Genomic DNA, 15,936 nt, shown 5'->3' with positions numbered 1-15,936 from the left:
GTTTTCTTGGTAAGTTCATAGTGCTTTGAACTTACTTCTTGATAATGGTGTCCTTGCTTTTCACACTCTTAAGTGATGGCAGTTTGGTGCTCTTGGGTTCACATTCAGGACTGAATGCTTTGTCAGCCCATTGGTAGACCAACATACACGACAAAACTCCTCGGCCTTCTAGCCTGCCTTGCTGCTATTGTCTGGGCCAGAAGTTGGGCTCCAGGCTTTTGGGGGAAAGAGGAGGAGTCTGATGACAAGAGCCAGAGAGGTCTGATTTCATGCAACTGTCGTTTCTACCGCAAAGGTTTAGGGGCACATCATTAACTGAAGACAGAAAAGGTGAGGCACCTGTGAGTATCTAAGCAGGCAGGCAGGCCTGGGAGGGTTAGAGTCACCCTGAAGAGGTCTAGAAGCCAGCTCTATCAGAGTCACCTGGAGAAGTGTTAAAATGCAGAGTCCTGGGCCATATCTGGCCTGCTGACTCAGGACACAGGCAGTCTAACAAGCTCCCCAGGTGAAACTCACTAAAACTTAAGAATGTCTCAACAAAAGTGCTTTTCTCACTATTTTCTTCTCTCCTGGCTATAAACTTCTCTCTCACCCCTTCGCTGAAAATGAAGCTGACTCCATGAATTGCTATGGAGGAAAACTCACAAGAAGCGATGGACTCTGACTTCCTTTAGAGATTCCTTCCTTCCTTCCTTGTCACTCATGCCTTTTCTGACTCAGCCATCATTTAATGACCCATTGGGTAAGTTATTAACTAGTACATGTTTTACATGCATTTTTTCACTTAACCCTTGACTCAACCCTTAGAAGAAAGTACTGTTGTTTTCCCCATTTTACAGATGAGGAAATAGAGACATGCAGAGCAAGTATTTTCCAAAACGTCAATGAAGTGGTGGAGCAGGATCTGAGCCCAGGGTTGGCCTGATTCAAAGCTTGTCCTCTTAGACTGTTGTATTCCTCTTCCCTGTTAGTCTTTCCTAAAGCCATACCTTTTGCTGACATTTAATTGGTCCACCTTTCTATAATTCATCAGCCACCTTTTTGGATTGGAACACTCTTCTCTTGTATTTGGTCTTAATAAGAGACATTGGAACATACCAAACCTTTCAATAGGTATCTTTCAGTCATTGGGAAATCAAAAAGTTGGAAATGTCTTTCCTGGCAAGCTACCCAGAGTACCTTTCTGATTGTTTTCTCCTTTCCCATGTAGTATCTTTTATCACTGACAAGGGAAGGCAAGCCACCCACCTTTCTCGTTGATGCTGTGAATGATGGTTTTCCCTTCATTATCTGTAGTTAGTAGGAATGTAATAAGGCATTCATTTTCTCCTTGCAGAGAACAGGAAACAGAGCTATCCTCTGAGAAATCTGTAGATAAAGAAGTCATTCATTAGGTTAAATGAGTTTCCAAAAGATGTTTTTTTTTTTTTAAAGCAAAGTAGTATTGAGTTTTATTATGCAAATAGAAATTTCCAACATTGCAGAATAGGAATAGAAAAGACATAGGATTTTCCTCCACCCACTGAGGGTTTAATTTCTACTCCTGTTCCAGAAGAACAGTTCCAGGTGTGGTCAATCAGGACTGACCATCAAATGCACCCATCAGTCTGATAGGTGCACAATTTCAATGGAGTGAAGGGCTTCAAGGCAGGTACTGTAATGGGAATAGAATGACTCAGATTATGGCAGTGAGGAAGCCATATGGTTTCTTTGGCTCAGAGTATCTGGGAAGAAGCCTAGATTACATTTCAGAAAGAGACTACACAGTTCAAACATAGTGGTATTTCTAAAGGGGCCTTTTCCACAATGTCCTAGTCAGATTGCTGGCCATGTATGCTCACAACAGTAAATATAAATCAATATGAGTTAACAGAGACTGAAGTGTTATATAGCATGGGGACCAGCAGGATAAAGATATAAAAAAAGAATAAAAGGAGACTAGGATGCCCTGGTGGTACTAGCGGTAAAGAACTTGCCTGCCAGTGCAGGAGACTTAAGAAATGTGGGTTTGATCCCTGGGTTGGGAAGATCCCCTGGAGAAGGAAGTGACAACCTACTCCAGTATTCTTGCCTGGAGAATCCCATTGACAGAGGAGCCTGGCTAGCTACAGTCCATTCGGTTGCAAAGAATTGGACACGACAAACAAATTAGCTCAAATACACACAGAGGACGCCCATTGGCCTACCACTCATATAGCCCTTTTCTCAATTAAAAAAAAATTTCAATTTTCCTCAAATCTTTTGCAAATAAATTTGAGGTTATTCAAGAACCAGAGAATGAATGTCATGACAGAAATTGATAATACAGTAAAATGGTCAATAATGTTAGTACTATGTATCAGACATTTTAGTGGTCTGATACCTATGCCAAAATTATGTAAGGTTTTTCTAATTAAAAAAAAAACTTACTTAAAGTTCTCCTCTAAGTTAGAGACTTTTTAACGATACTGTTACACTTTTTCTGTGTGTAAACCTGTAAATAGAATGACTGCTCTTTTTTTTTTTTTATGGGTATGTAAAAAGAATGACTGCTCTTATCTTAAAATTTTAAGACATATGATCCAAGTGAAAGTCGTTCAGTTGTGTCCGACTCTTTGCAAACCCCATAGACTATACAGTTCATGGAATTCTCGGGGCCAGAATACTGGAGTGGGTAGCCTTTTTCCTCTCCAGGGGATCTTTCCAACCCAGGTCTCCCACATTGCAGGCGGATTCTTTACCAAGTGAGCCCCAAGGGAACCCCAAGAATACTGTAGTGGGTAGTCTATCCCTTCTCCAGTGGATCTTCCCCATACAGGAATTGAACTTGGGGTCTCCTGCATTGCAGGCGAATTCTTTACCAGCTGAGCTATCAAGGGAGTCCATATGATCCAAAGCAAGTGTCTTATGATACAATGGGTCAGAATATAAAACTGAGATTGTCTCTGATAATCTTGGACATAGTCTTTTTAGATCTGTAATTTTTCTCATTAGCTTCAACATAAAATTTTTTTCAATAAAACAGAATCTAGCTATGTTCCTCTGACTCTAATGAAGAAAAATTAAGCAATAATCTATTTTTGATTTCACAATGCCATAACCATAGAAAGATAGCAATGTTTTTTTTGCCTTTAATTTATAAAACTAAACACCCCATGCCGAAGTCATAAGAAGCACGCCTGTATTATCCACAACTGAGACTAGTAAAACATTTGAAAGTGAAAGTCGCTCATTAGTGTCCAACTCTTTGCAACCCCGAGGACTGTACAGTTCATGGAATTCTCCAGGCCAGAATATTAGAGTGGGTAGCCTTTCCCTTTCCCAGGGGATCTTCCCAACCCAGGGGTCGAACCCAGGTCTCCCACATTGCAGGTGGATTCTTTACCAGCTGAGTCACAAGGGAAGCCCAAGAATACTGGAATGGGTAGCCTATCCCTTCTCCAGTGGATCTTCCCCACCCAGAAATCAAACTGGGATGTCTTGCATTGCAGGCAGATTCTTTACCAACTGAGTTATCAGGGAAGCCTTTAGCATTATTAATAAGATTTCAGAGGATAAATTAAGTAAACAAACTGTTTCTGAATCCATTTGTTGGTGTTGTTTAATCACCAAGTTGTGTCTGTTTTGCAACCCCATGGACTGTAACCCTCCAGGCTCCTCTGTCCATGGGATTTTCCAGGCAAGAATACTGGAGTGGGTGGCTATTTCCTTCTCTAGGGGATCTTCCCCAGCTAGAGATCCAACCTGCATATCCTGCATTGGCAGGTAGATTCTTTACCACTAAGCCACCTGGGAAACCTCTTCAAATCTTTTACAAGCATCTTATTTACATAGGAATATTAAGAAATCTAATTACAAACTATTCTCATCTGGTCATTCCCAACTGTTTACCATCATCTGCCTGGGAGGCTTCCCAGGCAGCACTAGTGGTAAAGAACCCGCCTGCCAAGGCAGGAGACATAGGAGATACAGGTTCAGTCCCTGGATCCAGAAGATCCTTTGGAGGAGGGCATGGCAACCCACTCTAGTATTTTTGCATGGAGAATCAGATACAACTCAAGCGACTTAACACACCCACATGGAAATCACCTAGGAGTTTTGAAATGATGGATTCCAGGGACTCACCCTGGCTTTTCTGATTTGAGAAGTCCGTGGACAGGAGCTTGCATATTCATGAATTGTTAATAGTATCTTTAAAGAGGTGATTCTGATGAAGAGGTTTGGGCACCTCCAGGCAACACTTGATTAGTGAAATTTGTGCTATTTCATGTGTTTGACAGCAACAACACTACATATATAATTCATACTTTGGTCATTTTCAGATGACCTCCACCACACATTCTCCTACCAAACCATTCCAGTTAGCTAGGACTCATGGAATCTTACGGCATATGCTTTTACTTGTTGGAGTGTTTTTTTCCTTCCCTTCCTGCTTTGCCATGACAGTGCACACCCGCCCTGCTCTTCTAAAACTTACTTAATGGAACATTTCATTCTCAGGTAGAAAATATGTGGACAGCTTATAATACTGCTTTCAGTAATATTAATCCTGCTTTTTTATTTCCTCTTAAGTAGCTACACCAAAGCACAGGGAGGCTTAATTTACTTGGCCGGGATTTTTTAAGTTTTAATGGAACTGCTAACATGACCTTTGAGTCATGACTCCCTTCTTGCTTTAATTACTTCACCACTCCTTTTCATGACTGTTATGACTCTAGATTTTGCCTGTTTTGTAGTGTTTGGGTATTAAAATGGCATTATTGAATGTGTAGTGAAAAGGTCCAGCTTGGGCTGGAGATTTGCATAATTAGCTGCTAAGCTTTTCTTTTGTTATTCATTAGAAATGGACCTTTCTGTTTTACTCACTTGTATGAGTGCTAGCAGCACTGTTTTAGAATAATAGAACGAAAATAAGATCTCAGGCAATCCATGAAATCGTACATAGAAAAGGAAGAAATGTGAGAATGGAGGTTAAGAGGCCAGGGTCTGGGAAGGTCTAGGAAGGAGGTGGAAAATATAAACTGTCTGCACCATTGACTCAAGATAACCATGTATTTGAGATCTTCCCTTTGGGACAGAGACAGTACTTCTCAGAGAAAACAGTTTCCCAGGAAAGAAAAAAATAGGGTTCTGGGGTCAAATAAGTTTGGGAATCCCTCCTTACTCTAATTTTTCCTTTTGCCTCACCTGAAGATTCACAATGCACATTTAATTTAATGTATATGACAGCTCTCAGTCTTGCAAAGCAAACAAAAAGCTTAACTTCCCATTTGCAAAATTCATATGACCATTGGTGCTTTTATCCATGTGACATTTTCAGAACTAGGGTTCCATAGAACATACTTTGAGTAACAATGCTCTGAGTACATGACTGTTGGGGTAAATTCAAGACTTCTATTTCAGTAAAAAGGAATATAAAAGTTAAGCCACATGGCCTTAGAAATGCTCACACAAGTCATCATAGCATATTTGAGGAATAATTTATTTAGATTATGAAGTTTATGCTTACTTTACTCTTCACGTCCTTGTGAGGGGAAGGATGAGCTGATAAAAGATCCCATGGAAGAGCAAATATGCAGTGATAATTTTAAGATGATACGATCAATAACATGACCGAGTGAGTAATTTGGAACAGGACTTATTAAAAAGGCCCATTAGAAGATACATACGCTTGTGGCACTCATGGTAAAAGAATCTGCCTGCCAATGCAGGAGACACAAGAGACATAGTTTTGATCCCTGGGTCAGGAAGATCCTTTGGAGTAGAAAATGGCAACCCACTCCAGTACTCTTGCTTGGAAAATCCCATGGACAGAGGAACCTGGCAGTCTACAGTCCATGGGGCCGCAGAGTGGATAGGACTTGGCGACTTAATCACAGCAAGAACAACAACAACCCATTAGAAGAGTGACTTTCAGATTCTCAGGCTGACAAAGATATTTTTTCTTTCAAATTCATCACAATTACTGCTTTAAATGGTATTAGTAAACCAATCACTTTGATTTCTGAATTAGAAATAGTTGTAGTCCCCTATTTTGAAGATAATTTAGTCAATTACACCATAAGAATAATGAAACAATTTGTAGGCTACTTGAGAATATAATCTTCCTCTCAAATCCAAGCACTTATGATCATCTATACTCAGAAAGGCATTTCCCTGGTGGCTCAGATGGTAAAGAATCTGCCCATGATGCGGGAGACCCAGGTTTGATCTCTGGATCAGGAAGATTCCCTGGAGAAGGAAATGGCAACCCACTCCAGTATTCTTGCTTGGAAAATCCCATGGACAGAGGAGTTTCACAGGAGTTTCCATGGGGTCTCAAAGAGTCAGACATGGTTGAGCAACTAACACTAACTAACTAACTATACTCAGAAAACTGTATATGTACATTCCCTATTTGTGATTTACATGTTTCCAAGGTTGATTTCTTTTTCCCCTCAGCACATTAGATGTCCCATGCTGTTAGTTACTTTGGTTCCAGCCATTTGCAGGGCATTTTCTGCAATTTTTAGTCATTTCTTTGAAACACATGGTAAATATACCAACTGTTTGCTGTGAAATGAAGCCAGAGGATATGCTGAGATTGTGGACGTGTTACTAATGTGGACAGGCCACAAACGCCATCTTACCCGGTGCTCAGTCTATTAGTGTAAGGTATTAGTATATTAGTGTATTAGTGTAAGGTACGTACCATCTTGTCCAATTTATGGCTATTTGGCATATTTATCTTAAGGCACCAGAAACGCACAGGCAAGGGGTTTCATGAGCACTTAACCCACCCCTCCATATAGGGTCATTTAACTATGCATAGTCAGAAACCTCAATTTTAAAACAATGTTGGTAATTTTCAAAACAATAGAAATATCACTAACTTATATCACTTTGGAAATGGATTAATTTCTATATTCTAGTTTCATTATTCAAGACACATATGCTAGATTGTCATAAATTATCATCTTGGTTATTTCACTCCACCCAAAATACATCGGAGTTGCACCTCTAAGGTGTGCAGAGCAAGGTTCCTACCTGAGCAGCGGTTTCTACCTCATGGTGGGTTTGTGATGATGGAAAAACAAATCCCCCCAGACAGTCCCTTTAGGAGGGGCAGTCATCAGTTGTTGTTTTTTTTTATCAGTTTTATTTTAAAGATCACAAATTATTTTTTAAATGCCTTCCCAGCTAAAATACAACCTATTTACATATCTGAGATAAACTTTTGCCATTAGAAGGAATCTGATTTTAAGTAAGTCACTTCAAAAATGGCAGACAGAAGCAAGAGCAGAGTTTGCTTAGCAGTTAAAGATAACAAGGCTTCCTAGATGGCACAGTGGTAAAGAATCTGCCTGCCAATGCAAGAGACACAAGAGACGCAGGTTCAGTTCCTGGGTTGGGAAGTTTTCCTGGAGGAGGAAATGGCAACCCACTCCAGTATTCTCGCCTAGGAAATCCCGCGGCCAGAGGAACCTGATGGACTGCAGTCCACGGGGTCACAAAGAATGGGACATAACTGAGGTACTGAGCAAGCACCTCCTAAAGGGAACAGGCCTTTGTTGGAGTTTGGGACTGAGGGCACAGAGGATTAATGATGACCATGTGAGGAGGCAGGGTGGGAGGGAGGTCCACGACAGGGGGGAGGATATATGTTTACATAGGGCTGACTCACTTCATTATACAGCAGAAACTAACACAATATCGTAGAGCAACCGTACTTCAATTAAAAAAAAAAAAAAGATGACGATGTAATATCCAGGTCTGGAAAGTTGGGAGTAAAAACATGGAGGGAAGGGGAGGAAAAATGGCCACTAACCAGAAACTGCCCGATGCCTGAGGGCTGCTGTCAGAAAACCCATACTACACCTCACTTCTTCCTATCGTGAAATAAGGCAGGCAGATGACAGAGGATGATTTCAAGTTAGGGGGCTAATATTTAGCTCTTTCTTCAATTTTCCTCTTTTCTAATTAAAAAAAAAAAAAATTACAGCATTCTGGAATTCTCTCCAGCTGCATGTGTTAAGCGGAGATGAATCTGCCAACAGAGCTAAAGCCAAACAGAAAAGCTGGGACTTTAAATTGCTTGTATCCCAAACCATCAAGTCTTTAGCCTTCTGGAATGCATTTACTCTTAAAAATGAATGCGAGTGAACTAACCCCCCCAGTACAAATGAGGTTGAGCTACTGAAAAGCCCTCCACAGAGTTTCTGCCTCTCTAAAACTGTGCAAAGGAAAGGAAAGCAATTTAAGACAAGTAGAACCTTCTTCTTCATTGATGGTCGCACCAGCTAGTTTGCATTTGTCAACACATTCTTCTTGGGCCTGGCCATCTGCAGACAGGTAGCATTCAATGCAGCTCCTGTGAACATTATTCAATAGAGTTAATCAGTTTTGTGATGGTGTAAAAATGGATATGCAATTGGAATTTTGCTTTCTTGCTGTTACTGTAATTCCAGCTATAGAAATGTCTCAGAGAGGATGTTGTGTTTTGTTACTTTCAAAAAGATGGTTGGGTGATATCCAAGAGGAAACTGCTTTAGTCTGAATTCCACTCAGTAATCATTGCTCCCTAAGGCAGCCTTGATAAGAACTACTATCCTCATTATCTTTAATGATTGCTTCTGATTGGTCAGATTAAAAAAAAAAAATTTCCCCAACAAAAAAAAGTCCCAATTATTTTGGTATTTAATTTAGCTATATTTTCATTATACATTTTCCTGGGAAGGGTTTATGCTGCTAAAATAAAATTAGAGACTAAAGTGTGAATTTCTTAACAGAAATAGTCTGTATTTTAACAAGAATTCCAAAAATTCTCGTAGGTCATGAATGACTATTTCAAAGATTCACTTTTCTGTAACTCTTTTGAATGAGTTCAAACCTTGATAAGAGTATTTTCAAAAGCTGAGTATTACAGCCTGGATCCTCATTAATGCAGATTTTTAAGTAAAGGATTGCTACTTATTTAAAAGTGTATTTCCAAGACCATAACCCAGGAATTAAGCTACTCTAGTGATGGCTATACAGCAAAAGTAAAACTTAGATTCTGAATTAATCTTGTGCTGAAAATCACTTTACAGATAGTGTTTGGGGTAATCCAAAGCTGCAAAACTTTTCTTACTGTGGGCATGCATCATACCGCCTCTCTCTCAACTCTGGCCCAGGAACTGTACACTCTTCTAAGCGCTGGAAACACTCCTCATTCCCACTCATGCCTTATCACATCTCAGCTGAAACCGCACTTCCTTAGGCAAGCTTTCCCTAGCCCTTATCAGTCCCCTTGCAGTGGAAGCCTCTGAATTCCTCTGCTGGAAGGGTTTAGGAGCAGCACTCTCTGTAGAGTGGGGATAGGAATCTTATCTGGAAGTTGCCTTTGCACCGCAAGCCCACTGCACTTATCGAGGTTATGTACTTACTTGGGGTGGTTTTGTAGGGGGCTGCTGAAGACTGTGAAAGCCTTAAAACCTCTATCTCTTTGTGTACCCTATTGACGGCTGCCCAAGCTAGCCTAGTAACTTTATCTCCTGCCAGAGAATTCTATTGTTCCCTCTTTATCCCCTATTATAACTGTCAGCCCAGATATCATTATAATTACTTTTTAAATGTTCTGTCTTTGCCAGTAGATGCTTAGCACCTGTGACCGCAGGAACTATAGCTGTTTCACTATCACTGTATGTCTAAGACTTAACATGATTCTGGCCTGTAAGTAGGTATTTAACACTTATTTGATAAATAAGTGCATGAAAGAATAAATGGAAGAATGGATTCACCTCAAAACTAACAAATGCCAAGTGGATCACTCTACTCAATTTCTCAAATTCAAACTACTTTGACCATTAATTTCATACCTTATAAACCAGATCTAAGATTGAAACATGTCTGATGAAACAAACAAACAAACTTCTGGTTACCAAAGGGGAAAGGGGAGAGGGAGGGGATAAATGAGGAAGTTGGAATTAACATGCACCTAGTACTATATATAAAATAAACAAGAATTTACTGTATAGCACATGGAACTATATTCAATATCTTATAATAACCTACAGTGGAAAAGAATCTAAAGCTGAACACCTAAAACTGACACAATACTGTAAATCAATCATAGTTAAATAAAATTTTTTTTCAAAAGAGATTAAATCAGGTTTACAGAGAAGATAAAATAGAAAAATAATGGAATTTAATATTAAATTGTATTCCAGTAAGCCTAACTTTGGGCTTCCCAGGTGGTGCGCTAGTGGTAAAGAACCCGCCTGTCAAAGCAGGTTAGACATAAGAGACACAGGTTCGATCCCTGGTTTGGGAAGATCCCCTAGAGGAGGGCAAGGCAACCCACTCCAGTATTCTTGCCTGGAAAATCCCATGGACAGAGGAGTCTGACAGGCTGAAGTCCTTAGGGCCTCACAAGGTCGGAAACTATTGAAGCAGCTTAGCACACACATACACAAGCCTAACTTTGTGCCCATGCTTCTCTTGGCATCTGTTCAGGCACAGTGACAGAGAAATTTTGACACTTGAATAGTGAGTAAACACTGAGTGAAAATTGGTAATATTGATTTTCTTACTTTGTTCACATTGGATATGCACATGTCCCCATTGTGGGTACCAAGTTTTTTTTAATGAAAATATGAATTGCTGAAGCATATTTGCTGTATAATACATTAAACCTGCAATGTTATAACACAGCCAGTTTGGAGATTTGCTTTTCTTGACCTCAATTTTTCATTAAGAAGTTAGCTGCCAAGCTAAGAAGAATTTTTTTTTTTATTGGAAAAAAAGATATGAGTGCTTTTTGTTGTTGCTGTTTGATGATAAAAAGAAAGTGTAATTCGCTCTGTAGAATGGCAACCAACAAAAGTTGCCAAAGAGCATGAGTGGAGAGCCAAGATCATCTTTCTGCTTCTTTGCCTTTTTGAGTCTGTAGATAGGAATGAATCAGTAAGGTCAGGCTATAAACTCGATAAGAAGCTCCTCTGTTTCCCTGTAAAAAGTACAGAAAGTGAGTGTCAGTCTCCCCCCAGGGCACTCCTGATGTGTGGCTGCTATTGTAAGGGAGAGGCCATCTGATGTCATCAGTGTGGGACCTCAGCTTAGCTTCCTTGAGAGGCTCTCATAGAAATGTGACTTTGTGGACCTGGATAATCAGCATTGGGAGGTAATGGAGAGGCTGATGTTCCAGGCTGTTGATCACAAGGGCCCTTCAGGTTTGTGTGTTTTGATGTATGCTTGGAGGCCAAAGCCAGCAAGAACAGTCTGAGGTCTAAGTTTATAAAATGTCGTTACAACTTTGATCATCATGAAACCTAGGGACAAAGAGAGATTTTTGTAGATGGTAGATACGTTACCGTTTAGAGTTGCAGGGATCGCTGCAGGTGGGACAGCGTTCACAGGTGGGTCCCGAGGCTCCAGGATTCGTGCAAATGCACTTGCCGCACACACAGTCCCCTCGGCCGCTGCAGAGGATCCCGTCCTCGGAGACACAGGGGTCCGTGCTGGTGGTGCAGTTACAGTACTCGCCTGTCCAGCCGCTCCTGCACACGCACTCGCCACAGTCACAGTCGCCATTATCTGCAAAACAAAATTCTGGGTTTCTTAGGGCTAAAACCACTTCCGGATTTTGTGGACCATCTTTTTTCTTTGCCTTTAAACACCATCAGAAAGACTGAAGAAAAAAAGAGGGAAAAAAGTGAGTGCTGTGCAGGGGTGGGAAGGAGTGTAGATAGGAGTGTATTTTGCTAATGGTGTGTATTTATTGACTTGGTCTCTTAACTGAAGATCAACTAGGTTGCCTGATGTTATATCCAATAGAATTTATGGGCTGGCTTCCCAGGTGGCACAGTGGTAAAGAATCCGCCTGTCAATGCAGGAGACTCGAGAGATGAGGATTCAATCGCTGGGTTGGGAAGATCCCCTGGAAAAGAAAACTGCATCCCACTCTAGTATTCTTGCCTGTGGAATCCCATGGACAGAGGAGCCTGGCAGGCTATAGTCCATTGGGTCACAAACAGTCCAACACAAGTGAGCACATATGCATGAAATGAGATAATCTAGAAGCCTATAGTTAGCTACTTGGTGTGTGTGTGTGCGATTATGTGTATGTATATATACAGTTGGCCCTTGATCAACCCATGGGTTGGGGCACCGCCCCCTACTCTTAGGTCTCCCCTCAGTCCAAAGTCTGAGAATAACTTTTAACTCCCCCCAAACTTAACTGCTAACAGCTTCTTGTTGACTGGAAACCTTACTGATAACATAAACAGTTGATCAACACATATTTTGTATGTTACATATATTATATAGGGCTTCCTTGGTAGCTCAGCTGGTAGAGAATTCGCCTGCAATGCAGGAGACTCTGGTTTGATTCCTGGGTCAGGACGATACCCTGGAGAAGGGGTAGGCTACCCACTCTAGTATTCTTGGGCTTCCCTAGTAGCTCAGATGGTAAAGAATCTTCATGCAATGCAGGAGACCTGGGTTCTATCTCTGGGTTGGAAGGATCCCCTGGAGGAGGGCATGGCAAACCACTCCAGTATTTTTGCCTGGAGAATCCCCATGGACAGAGGAGCCTGGCAGGCTACAGTCCATGGGGTCACAAAGAGTTAGACACCCCTGAGTGACTAACTGTATCTATCAATACTGTAAGTTTACTAGATGAATCATCTGGCAGTACCTACATCAAAATCATCTTATAATACTGTAGATATTAGGTAAATTACTAACACTAGATATCAAAAATGAAAAGATAATGTGAAAAAGAAATTCATGTTTATTTACAAATATAGCTATTTATGTATTGATAATGAAGAAACAATGATATGATTACTTTATGGCAGCCTAGTGTAATTAGTATCATTGCTTCAGAGTAGCCTGACCTATACACCAATGAATGAATTGTTAAAATGTTTATGGTTATAGTATTATGGACATACTCATATTACAAACATGATTCCCTTTTCTTAAAAACCACTTACCTTTAATACTATATGCAGTTTCTCCAATTATGAGAGAGGCATACTAGACAATAATATAATGCTTTTAAAGCAAAGTTATCAAACAGTAAGAAAACTAACACATTATTAATTTTACATTAAATATCACTCACTTTATGCCTATGTAAGAATAGAGCAATATCTATATATACTTTATGCATTCACGACACACGTAAATTTTCTTTTTTGATATCTCTGTCTGGCTACATAGTTCATCTGTAAATATTTTCAAATCATTGCAAATCTCCAAAAATACTTGCAATATATTTATTGAAAAAATCTGCATATAAATGGACCCATGTACTTCAAACTTGTGTTGTTCAAGGATCAACTGTGTGCATGTGTTTATATATTATTTTTCTCCCAGCAATATAGATAAGAAGCTGTGAGTCCTGAGAAGTGTCTGTGGGCTTGGATAGGAAAGGGGATGAAATTCAAGGCATGAGATGCCCAGGGAAGAGGGGGAGGGAGAGAGAAGATGGAATTCTTCAGATGACCAGACTGGGCTGCTAGCTGGATGGGGCCTCTTTTTATTGCCCTCGAATGGAAGTAACACTTGTGGTGCCTTATCCACAATGCCTGGCATAGAAAGTTTTTAATTTTTAAGTGAATAGATTGTTTTGAGGGAGAGGAGGAAGAACAGCTTAGGACAGGGAAGACAATGAGTTCATTTTTGGTTCTGTGGAGTTTGAAAGACATGTGGGTGGTTGGATACGTATATACAGCCCTGAAGTTTGGGTTTTGTAATCCACCAGGGATAAGTGGCGGTTGAAACTGATGGGGATGAGATTATCTGGGGCAAGCAGATAGAGTGAGTAAGTCCCTGGAGAGTTATCAACATTTATAATGTAACCAGAGATCCTCACAGAAGAGCCAGAGAGGTAAGAAGGTCTCCTGAAGAGCTGGCCAGAGGAGTGTATGAACTACTACAAAATGGTAAATAAAGTGTTTCAGACAATGGGCCTGTGTGTTCTTGCATAGTATTTTCTGGTTGCCTACCACGCCCAAGATCCTAAATTGGCATTTGATGATCTGAACAAACAACACTTACTTGCAAATTTTGTAACATACTTTTCTTCAGAAAAAGAAGTGTGCACCAGGTATTGCCTCTCAAGGTTTGCTCCTTGGCAACATTCCAAGGACACATGGGCATGGAGGTGGTGCATGAGTACATAGTGTGTGGTACACAGACATAGCCGCTGATAGCTCGGCTTTGCATCCTGGCTCTGGTACTTCTGGGCTGGGCAAAGTTGGGGAAATCACTCAACCCCTCTGTGCCTCAGTTTCCTCATTGGTAAGGAGGGATTATTAAGAGCACTGCTTCATAGGACTGTTATGAAGATTATCTGAGATAATACATAATAGTGTTTAGAACAGTGCCTGGCCCATAAATAAGCAGTGTGTGCCGTGCTGTGCTGTGCTAAGTCATTTCAGTTGTGTCCGACTCTTTGTGACCCACTGGACTGCAGCCTGGCAGGCTCCTCTGTCCATGGGATTCTCCAGGCAAGAATACTGGAGTGGGTTGCCACGCCCTCCTTCAGGGGATCTTCCCAACCCAGGGATCAAACCCACATCTCTTACATTTGCTGCACTGGCAGTTGGGTTCTTTACCACTAGTGCCACCTGGGAAACACAAGCAGTGTATAAATGTAAGTTATTGTCATGATTCCTAAATACTACCCAGTAGGAAGAATTTGATAGCAAAATTATCCAGCAGTATTAAAACTCCTGTAATTATACTGAAAACCAAGCAGATGTGAAAGAAATCCCAAGTGAGGCAGGTTTCCATTTTTTGGAGATGCTACCATATTCATTGCAGAAAGAAGGATTCTGAGTTTTCTCTTGTAAACTTTGGTCCAGTAGGTGGTTACTTTTCTGTCTTCATGACCTGGCCTTAAGAGACATGGAGTAAGTAATCCCAGAACAAATGATAAACCACAAAGATTTTGAAGCTAGATTCTGACTGATGCTGGTGTGTGTGTGTGTACACATATGTAGGGAGAGAGACAAAATATGACATACACTTTTCTAATGAAAGATGAGTTGAAATTTATCTGGATCCATGACATTAATACTATATTTCATAACCTATTTAATTCATAATTGAACTAATTAATTTAAAGCTAAGAATAGTTAGGTGATTTAGGCCAAAACCATTCATTTACTTTTTATATGTAAACTGTCATCTAAACTTCAATGGCTTTTTGTTTATTCTTTATCAAAGGGGGAAACTTACTTTCATGATAGGGAGAGATTACTATATTAAAGTTTATTCTGAAAAATGCATATAGTGTGTAAATATTGGCAAATGAAATGAGCATCTTGAAAGGCTTTGAGAATGCCCAAGTATATCGCTCCATATAAAAATTACTTGGCAGAAATTTTAGAAAACCCTTCTAAGAGCTCCTTGCAGAATTTAGAAACTCCTTTCTTTGGGACTTCAGAACCATTAACTGGGTCACCAAAATTGTTAATTGATATCCTCAAACAACTACTTATCTAAGGTACCTGTTCATACAACAGTAGCTTTATAATGACTTCATGTAGAAACAACATGATAATCAAAGATGAAGGAAAAATTATTAGGCTCTTTTGTTAGGGATAGATCTTTCTGGAATGCCACTGACTGATAACTAAGAGGACAATGGTAGGAAGTTTTTTCTATAATGCTGTTTGCTGGAGTTTCCAGTTTCTTAGAATCAAAATTTAAAAGACTAATGGAATTTGGGCAAGGGAAAAAAAAAATCAGTGGAGCCCTGTATCTTACAGATGGATGGAAGAAGGTGCATGAAAAGAACATCATGATAATAGCCCTTTGGAAAAGCGACACATTGCAGAGTCTATTTGTTGTAAAATAAGTAAATTTACTTGAGGAGTGGGGGCTTCCCAGCTGACTCTAGTGGTAAAGAACCCAGCTGCTAATGCAGGAGACTAAGAGATGTAGATTCAATCCCTGGATTGGGAAGATCCCCTAGAGGAGGAA

At 40.2% G+C, this 15,936-nt stretch overlaps 1 protein-coding gene across 5 annotated transcripts in view; it reads right to left on the bottom strand.

Annotated features, from left to right (window-relative positions):
* ITGB6 (integrin subunit beta 6) overlaps positions 1 to 15,936 on the bottom strand; it is a 145,882-nt gene that overhangs the window by 12,730 nt on the left and 117,216 nt on the right. For all 5 annotated transcript variants that reach the window (XM_043894670.1, XM_043894667.1, XM_043894669.1 and 2 more), the window contains 3 exons: positions 11,310 to 11,532; positions 8,232 to 8,329; positions 1,249 to 1,368 (listed from right to left, as the gene is read on the bottom strand). In XM_043894670.1, the coding sequence (XP_043750605.1) occupies positions 1,249 to 1,368; positions 8,232 to 8,329; positions 11,310 to 11,532 (441 nt within the window). The remainder of the gene's footprint in view (positions 1 to 1,248; positions 1,369 to 8,231; positions 8,330 to 11,309; positions 11,533 to 15,936) is intronic.

The sequence above is a fragment of the Cervus elaphus genome, chromosome 33 (genome assembly GCF_910594005.1).
Source record: "Cervus elaphus chromosome 33, mCerEla1.1, whole genome shotgun sequence".
In the NCBI taxonomy this organism is placed as follows: Eukaryota; Metazoa; Chordata; class Mammalia; order Artiodactyla; family Cervidae; genus Cervus; species Cervus elaphus.
Note: the sequence above shows the minus strand (reverse complement) of the source record. Positions and strands in the feature narration are given on the sequence as shown.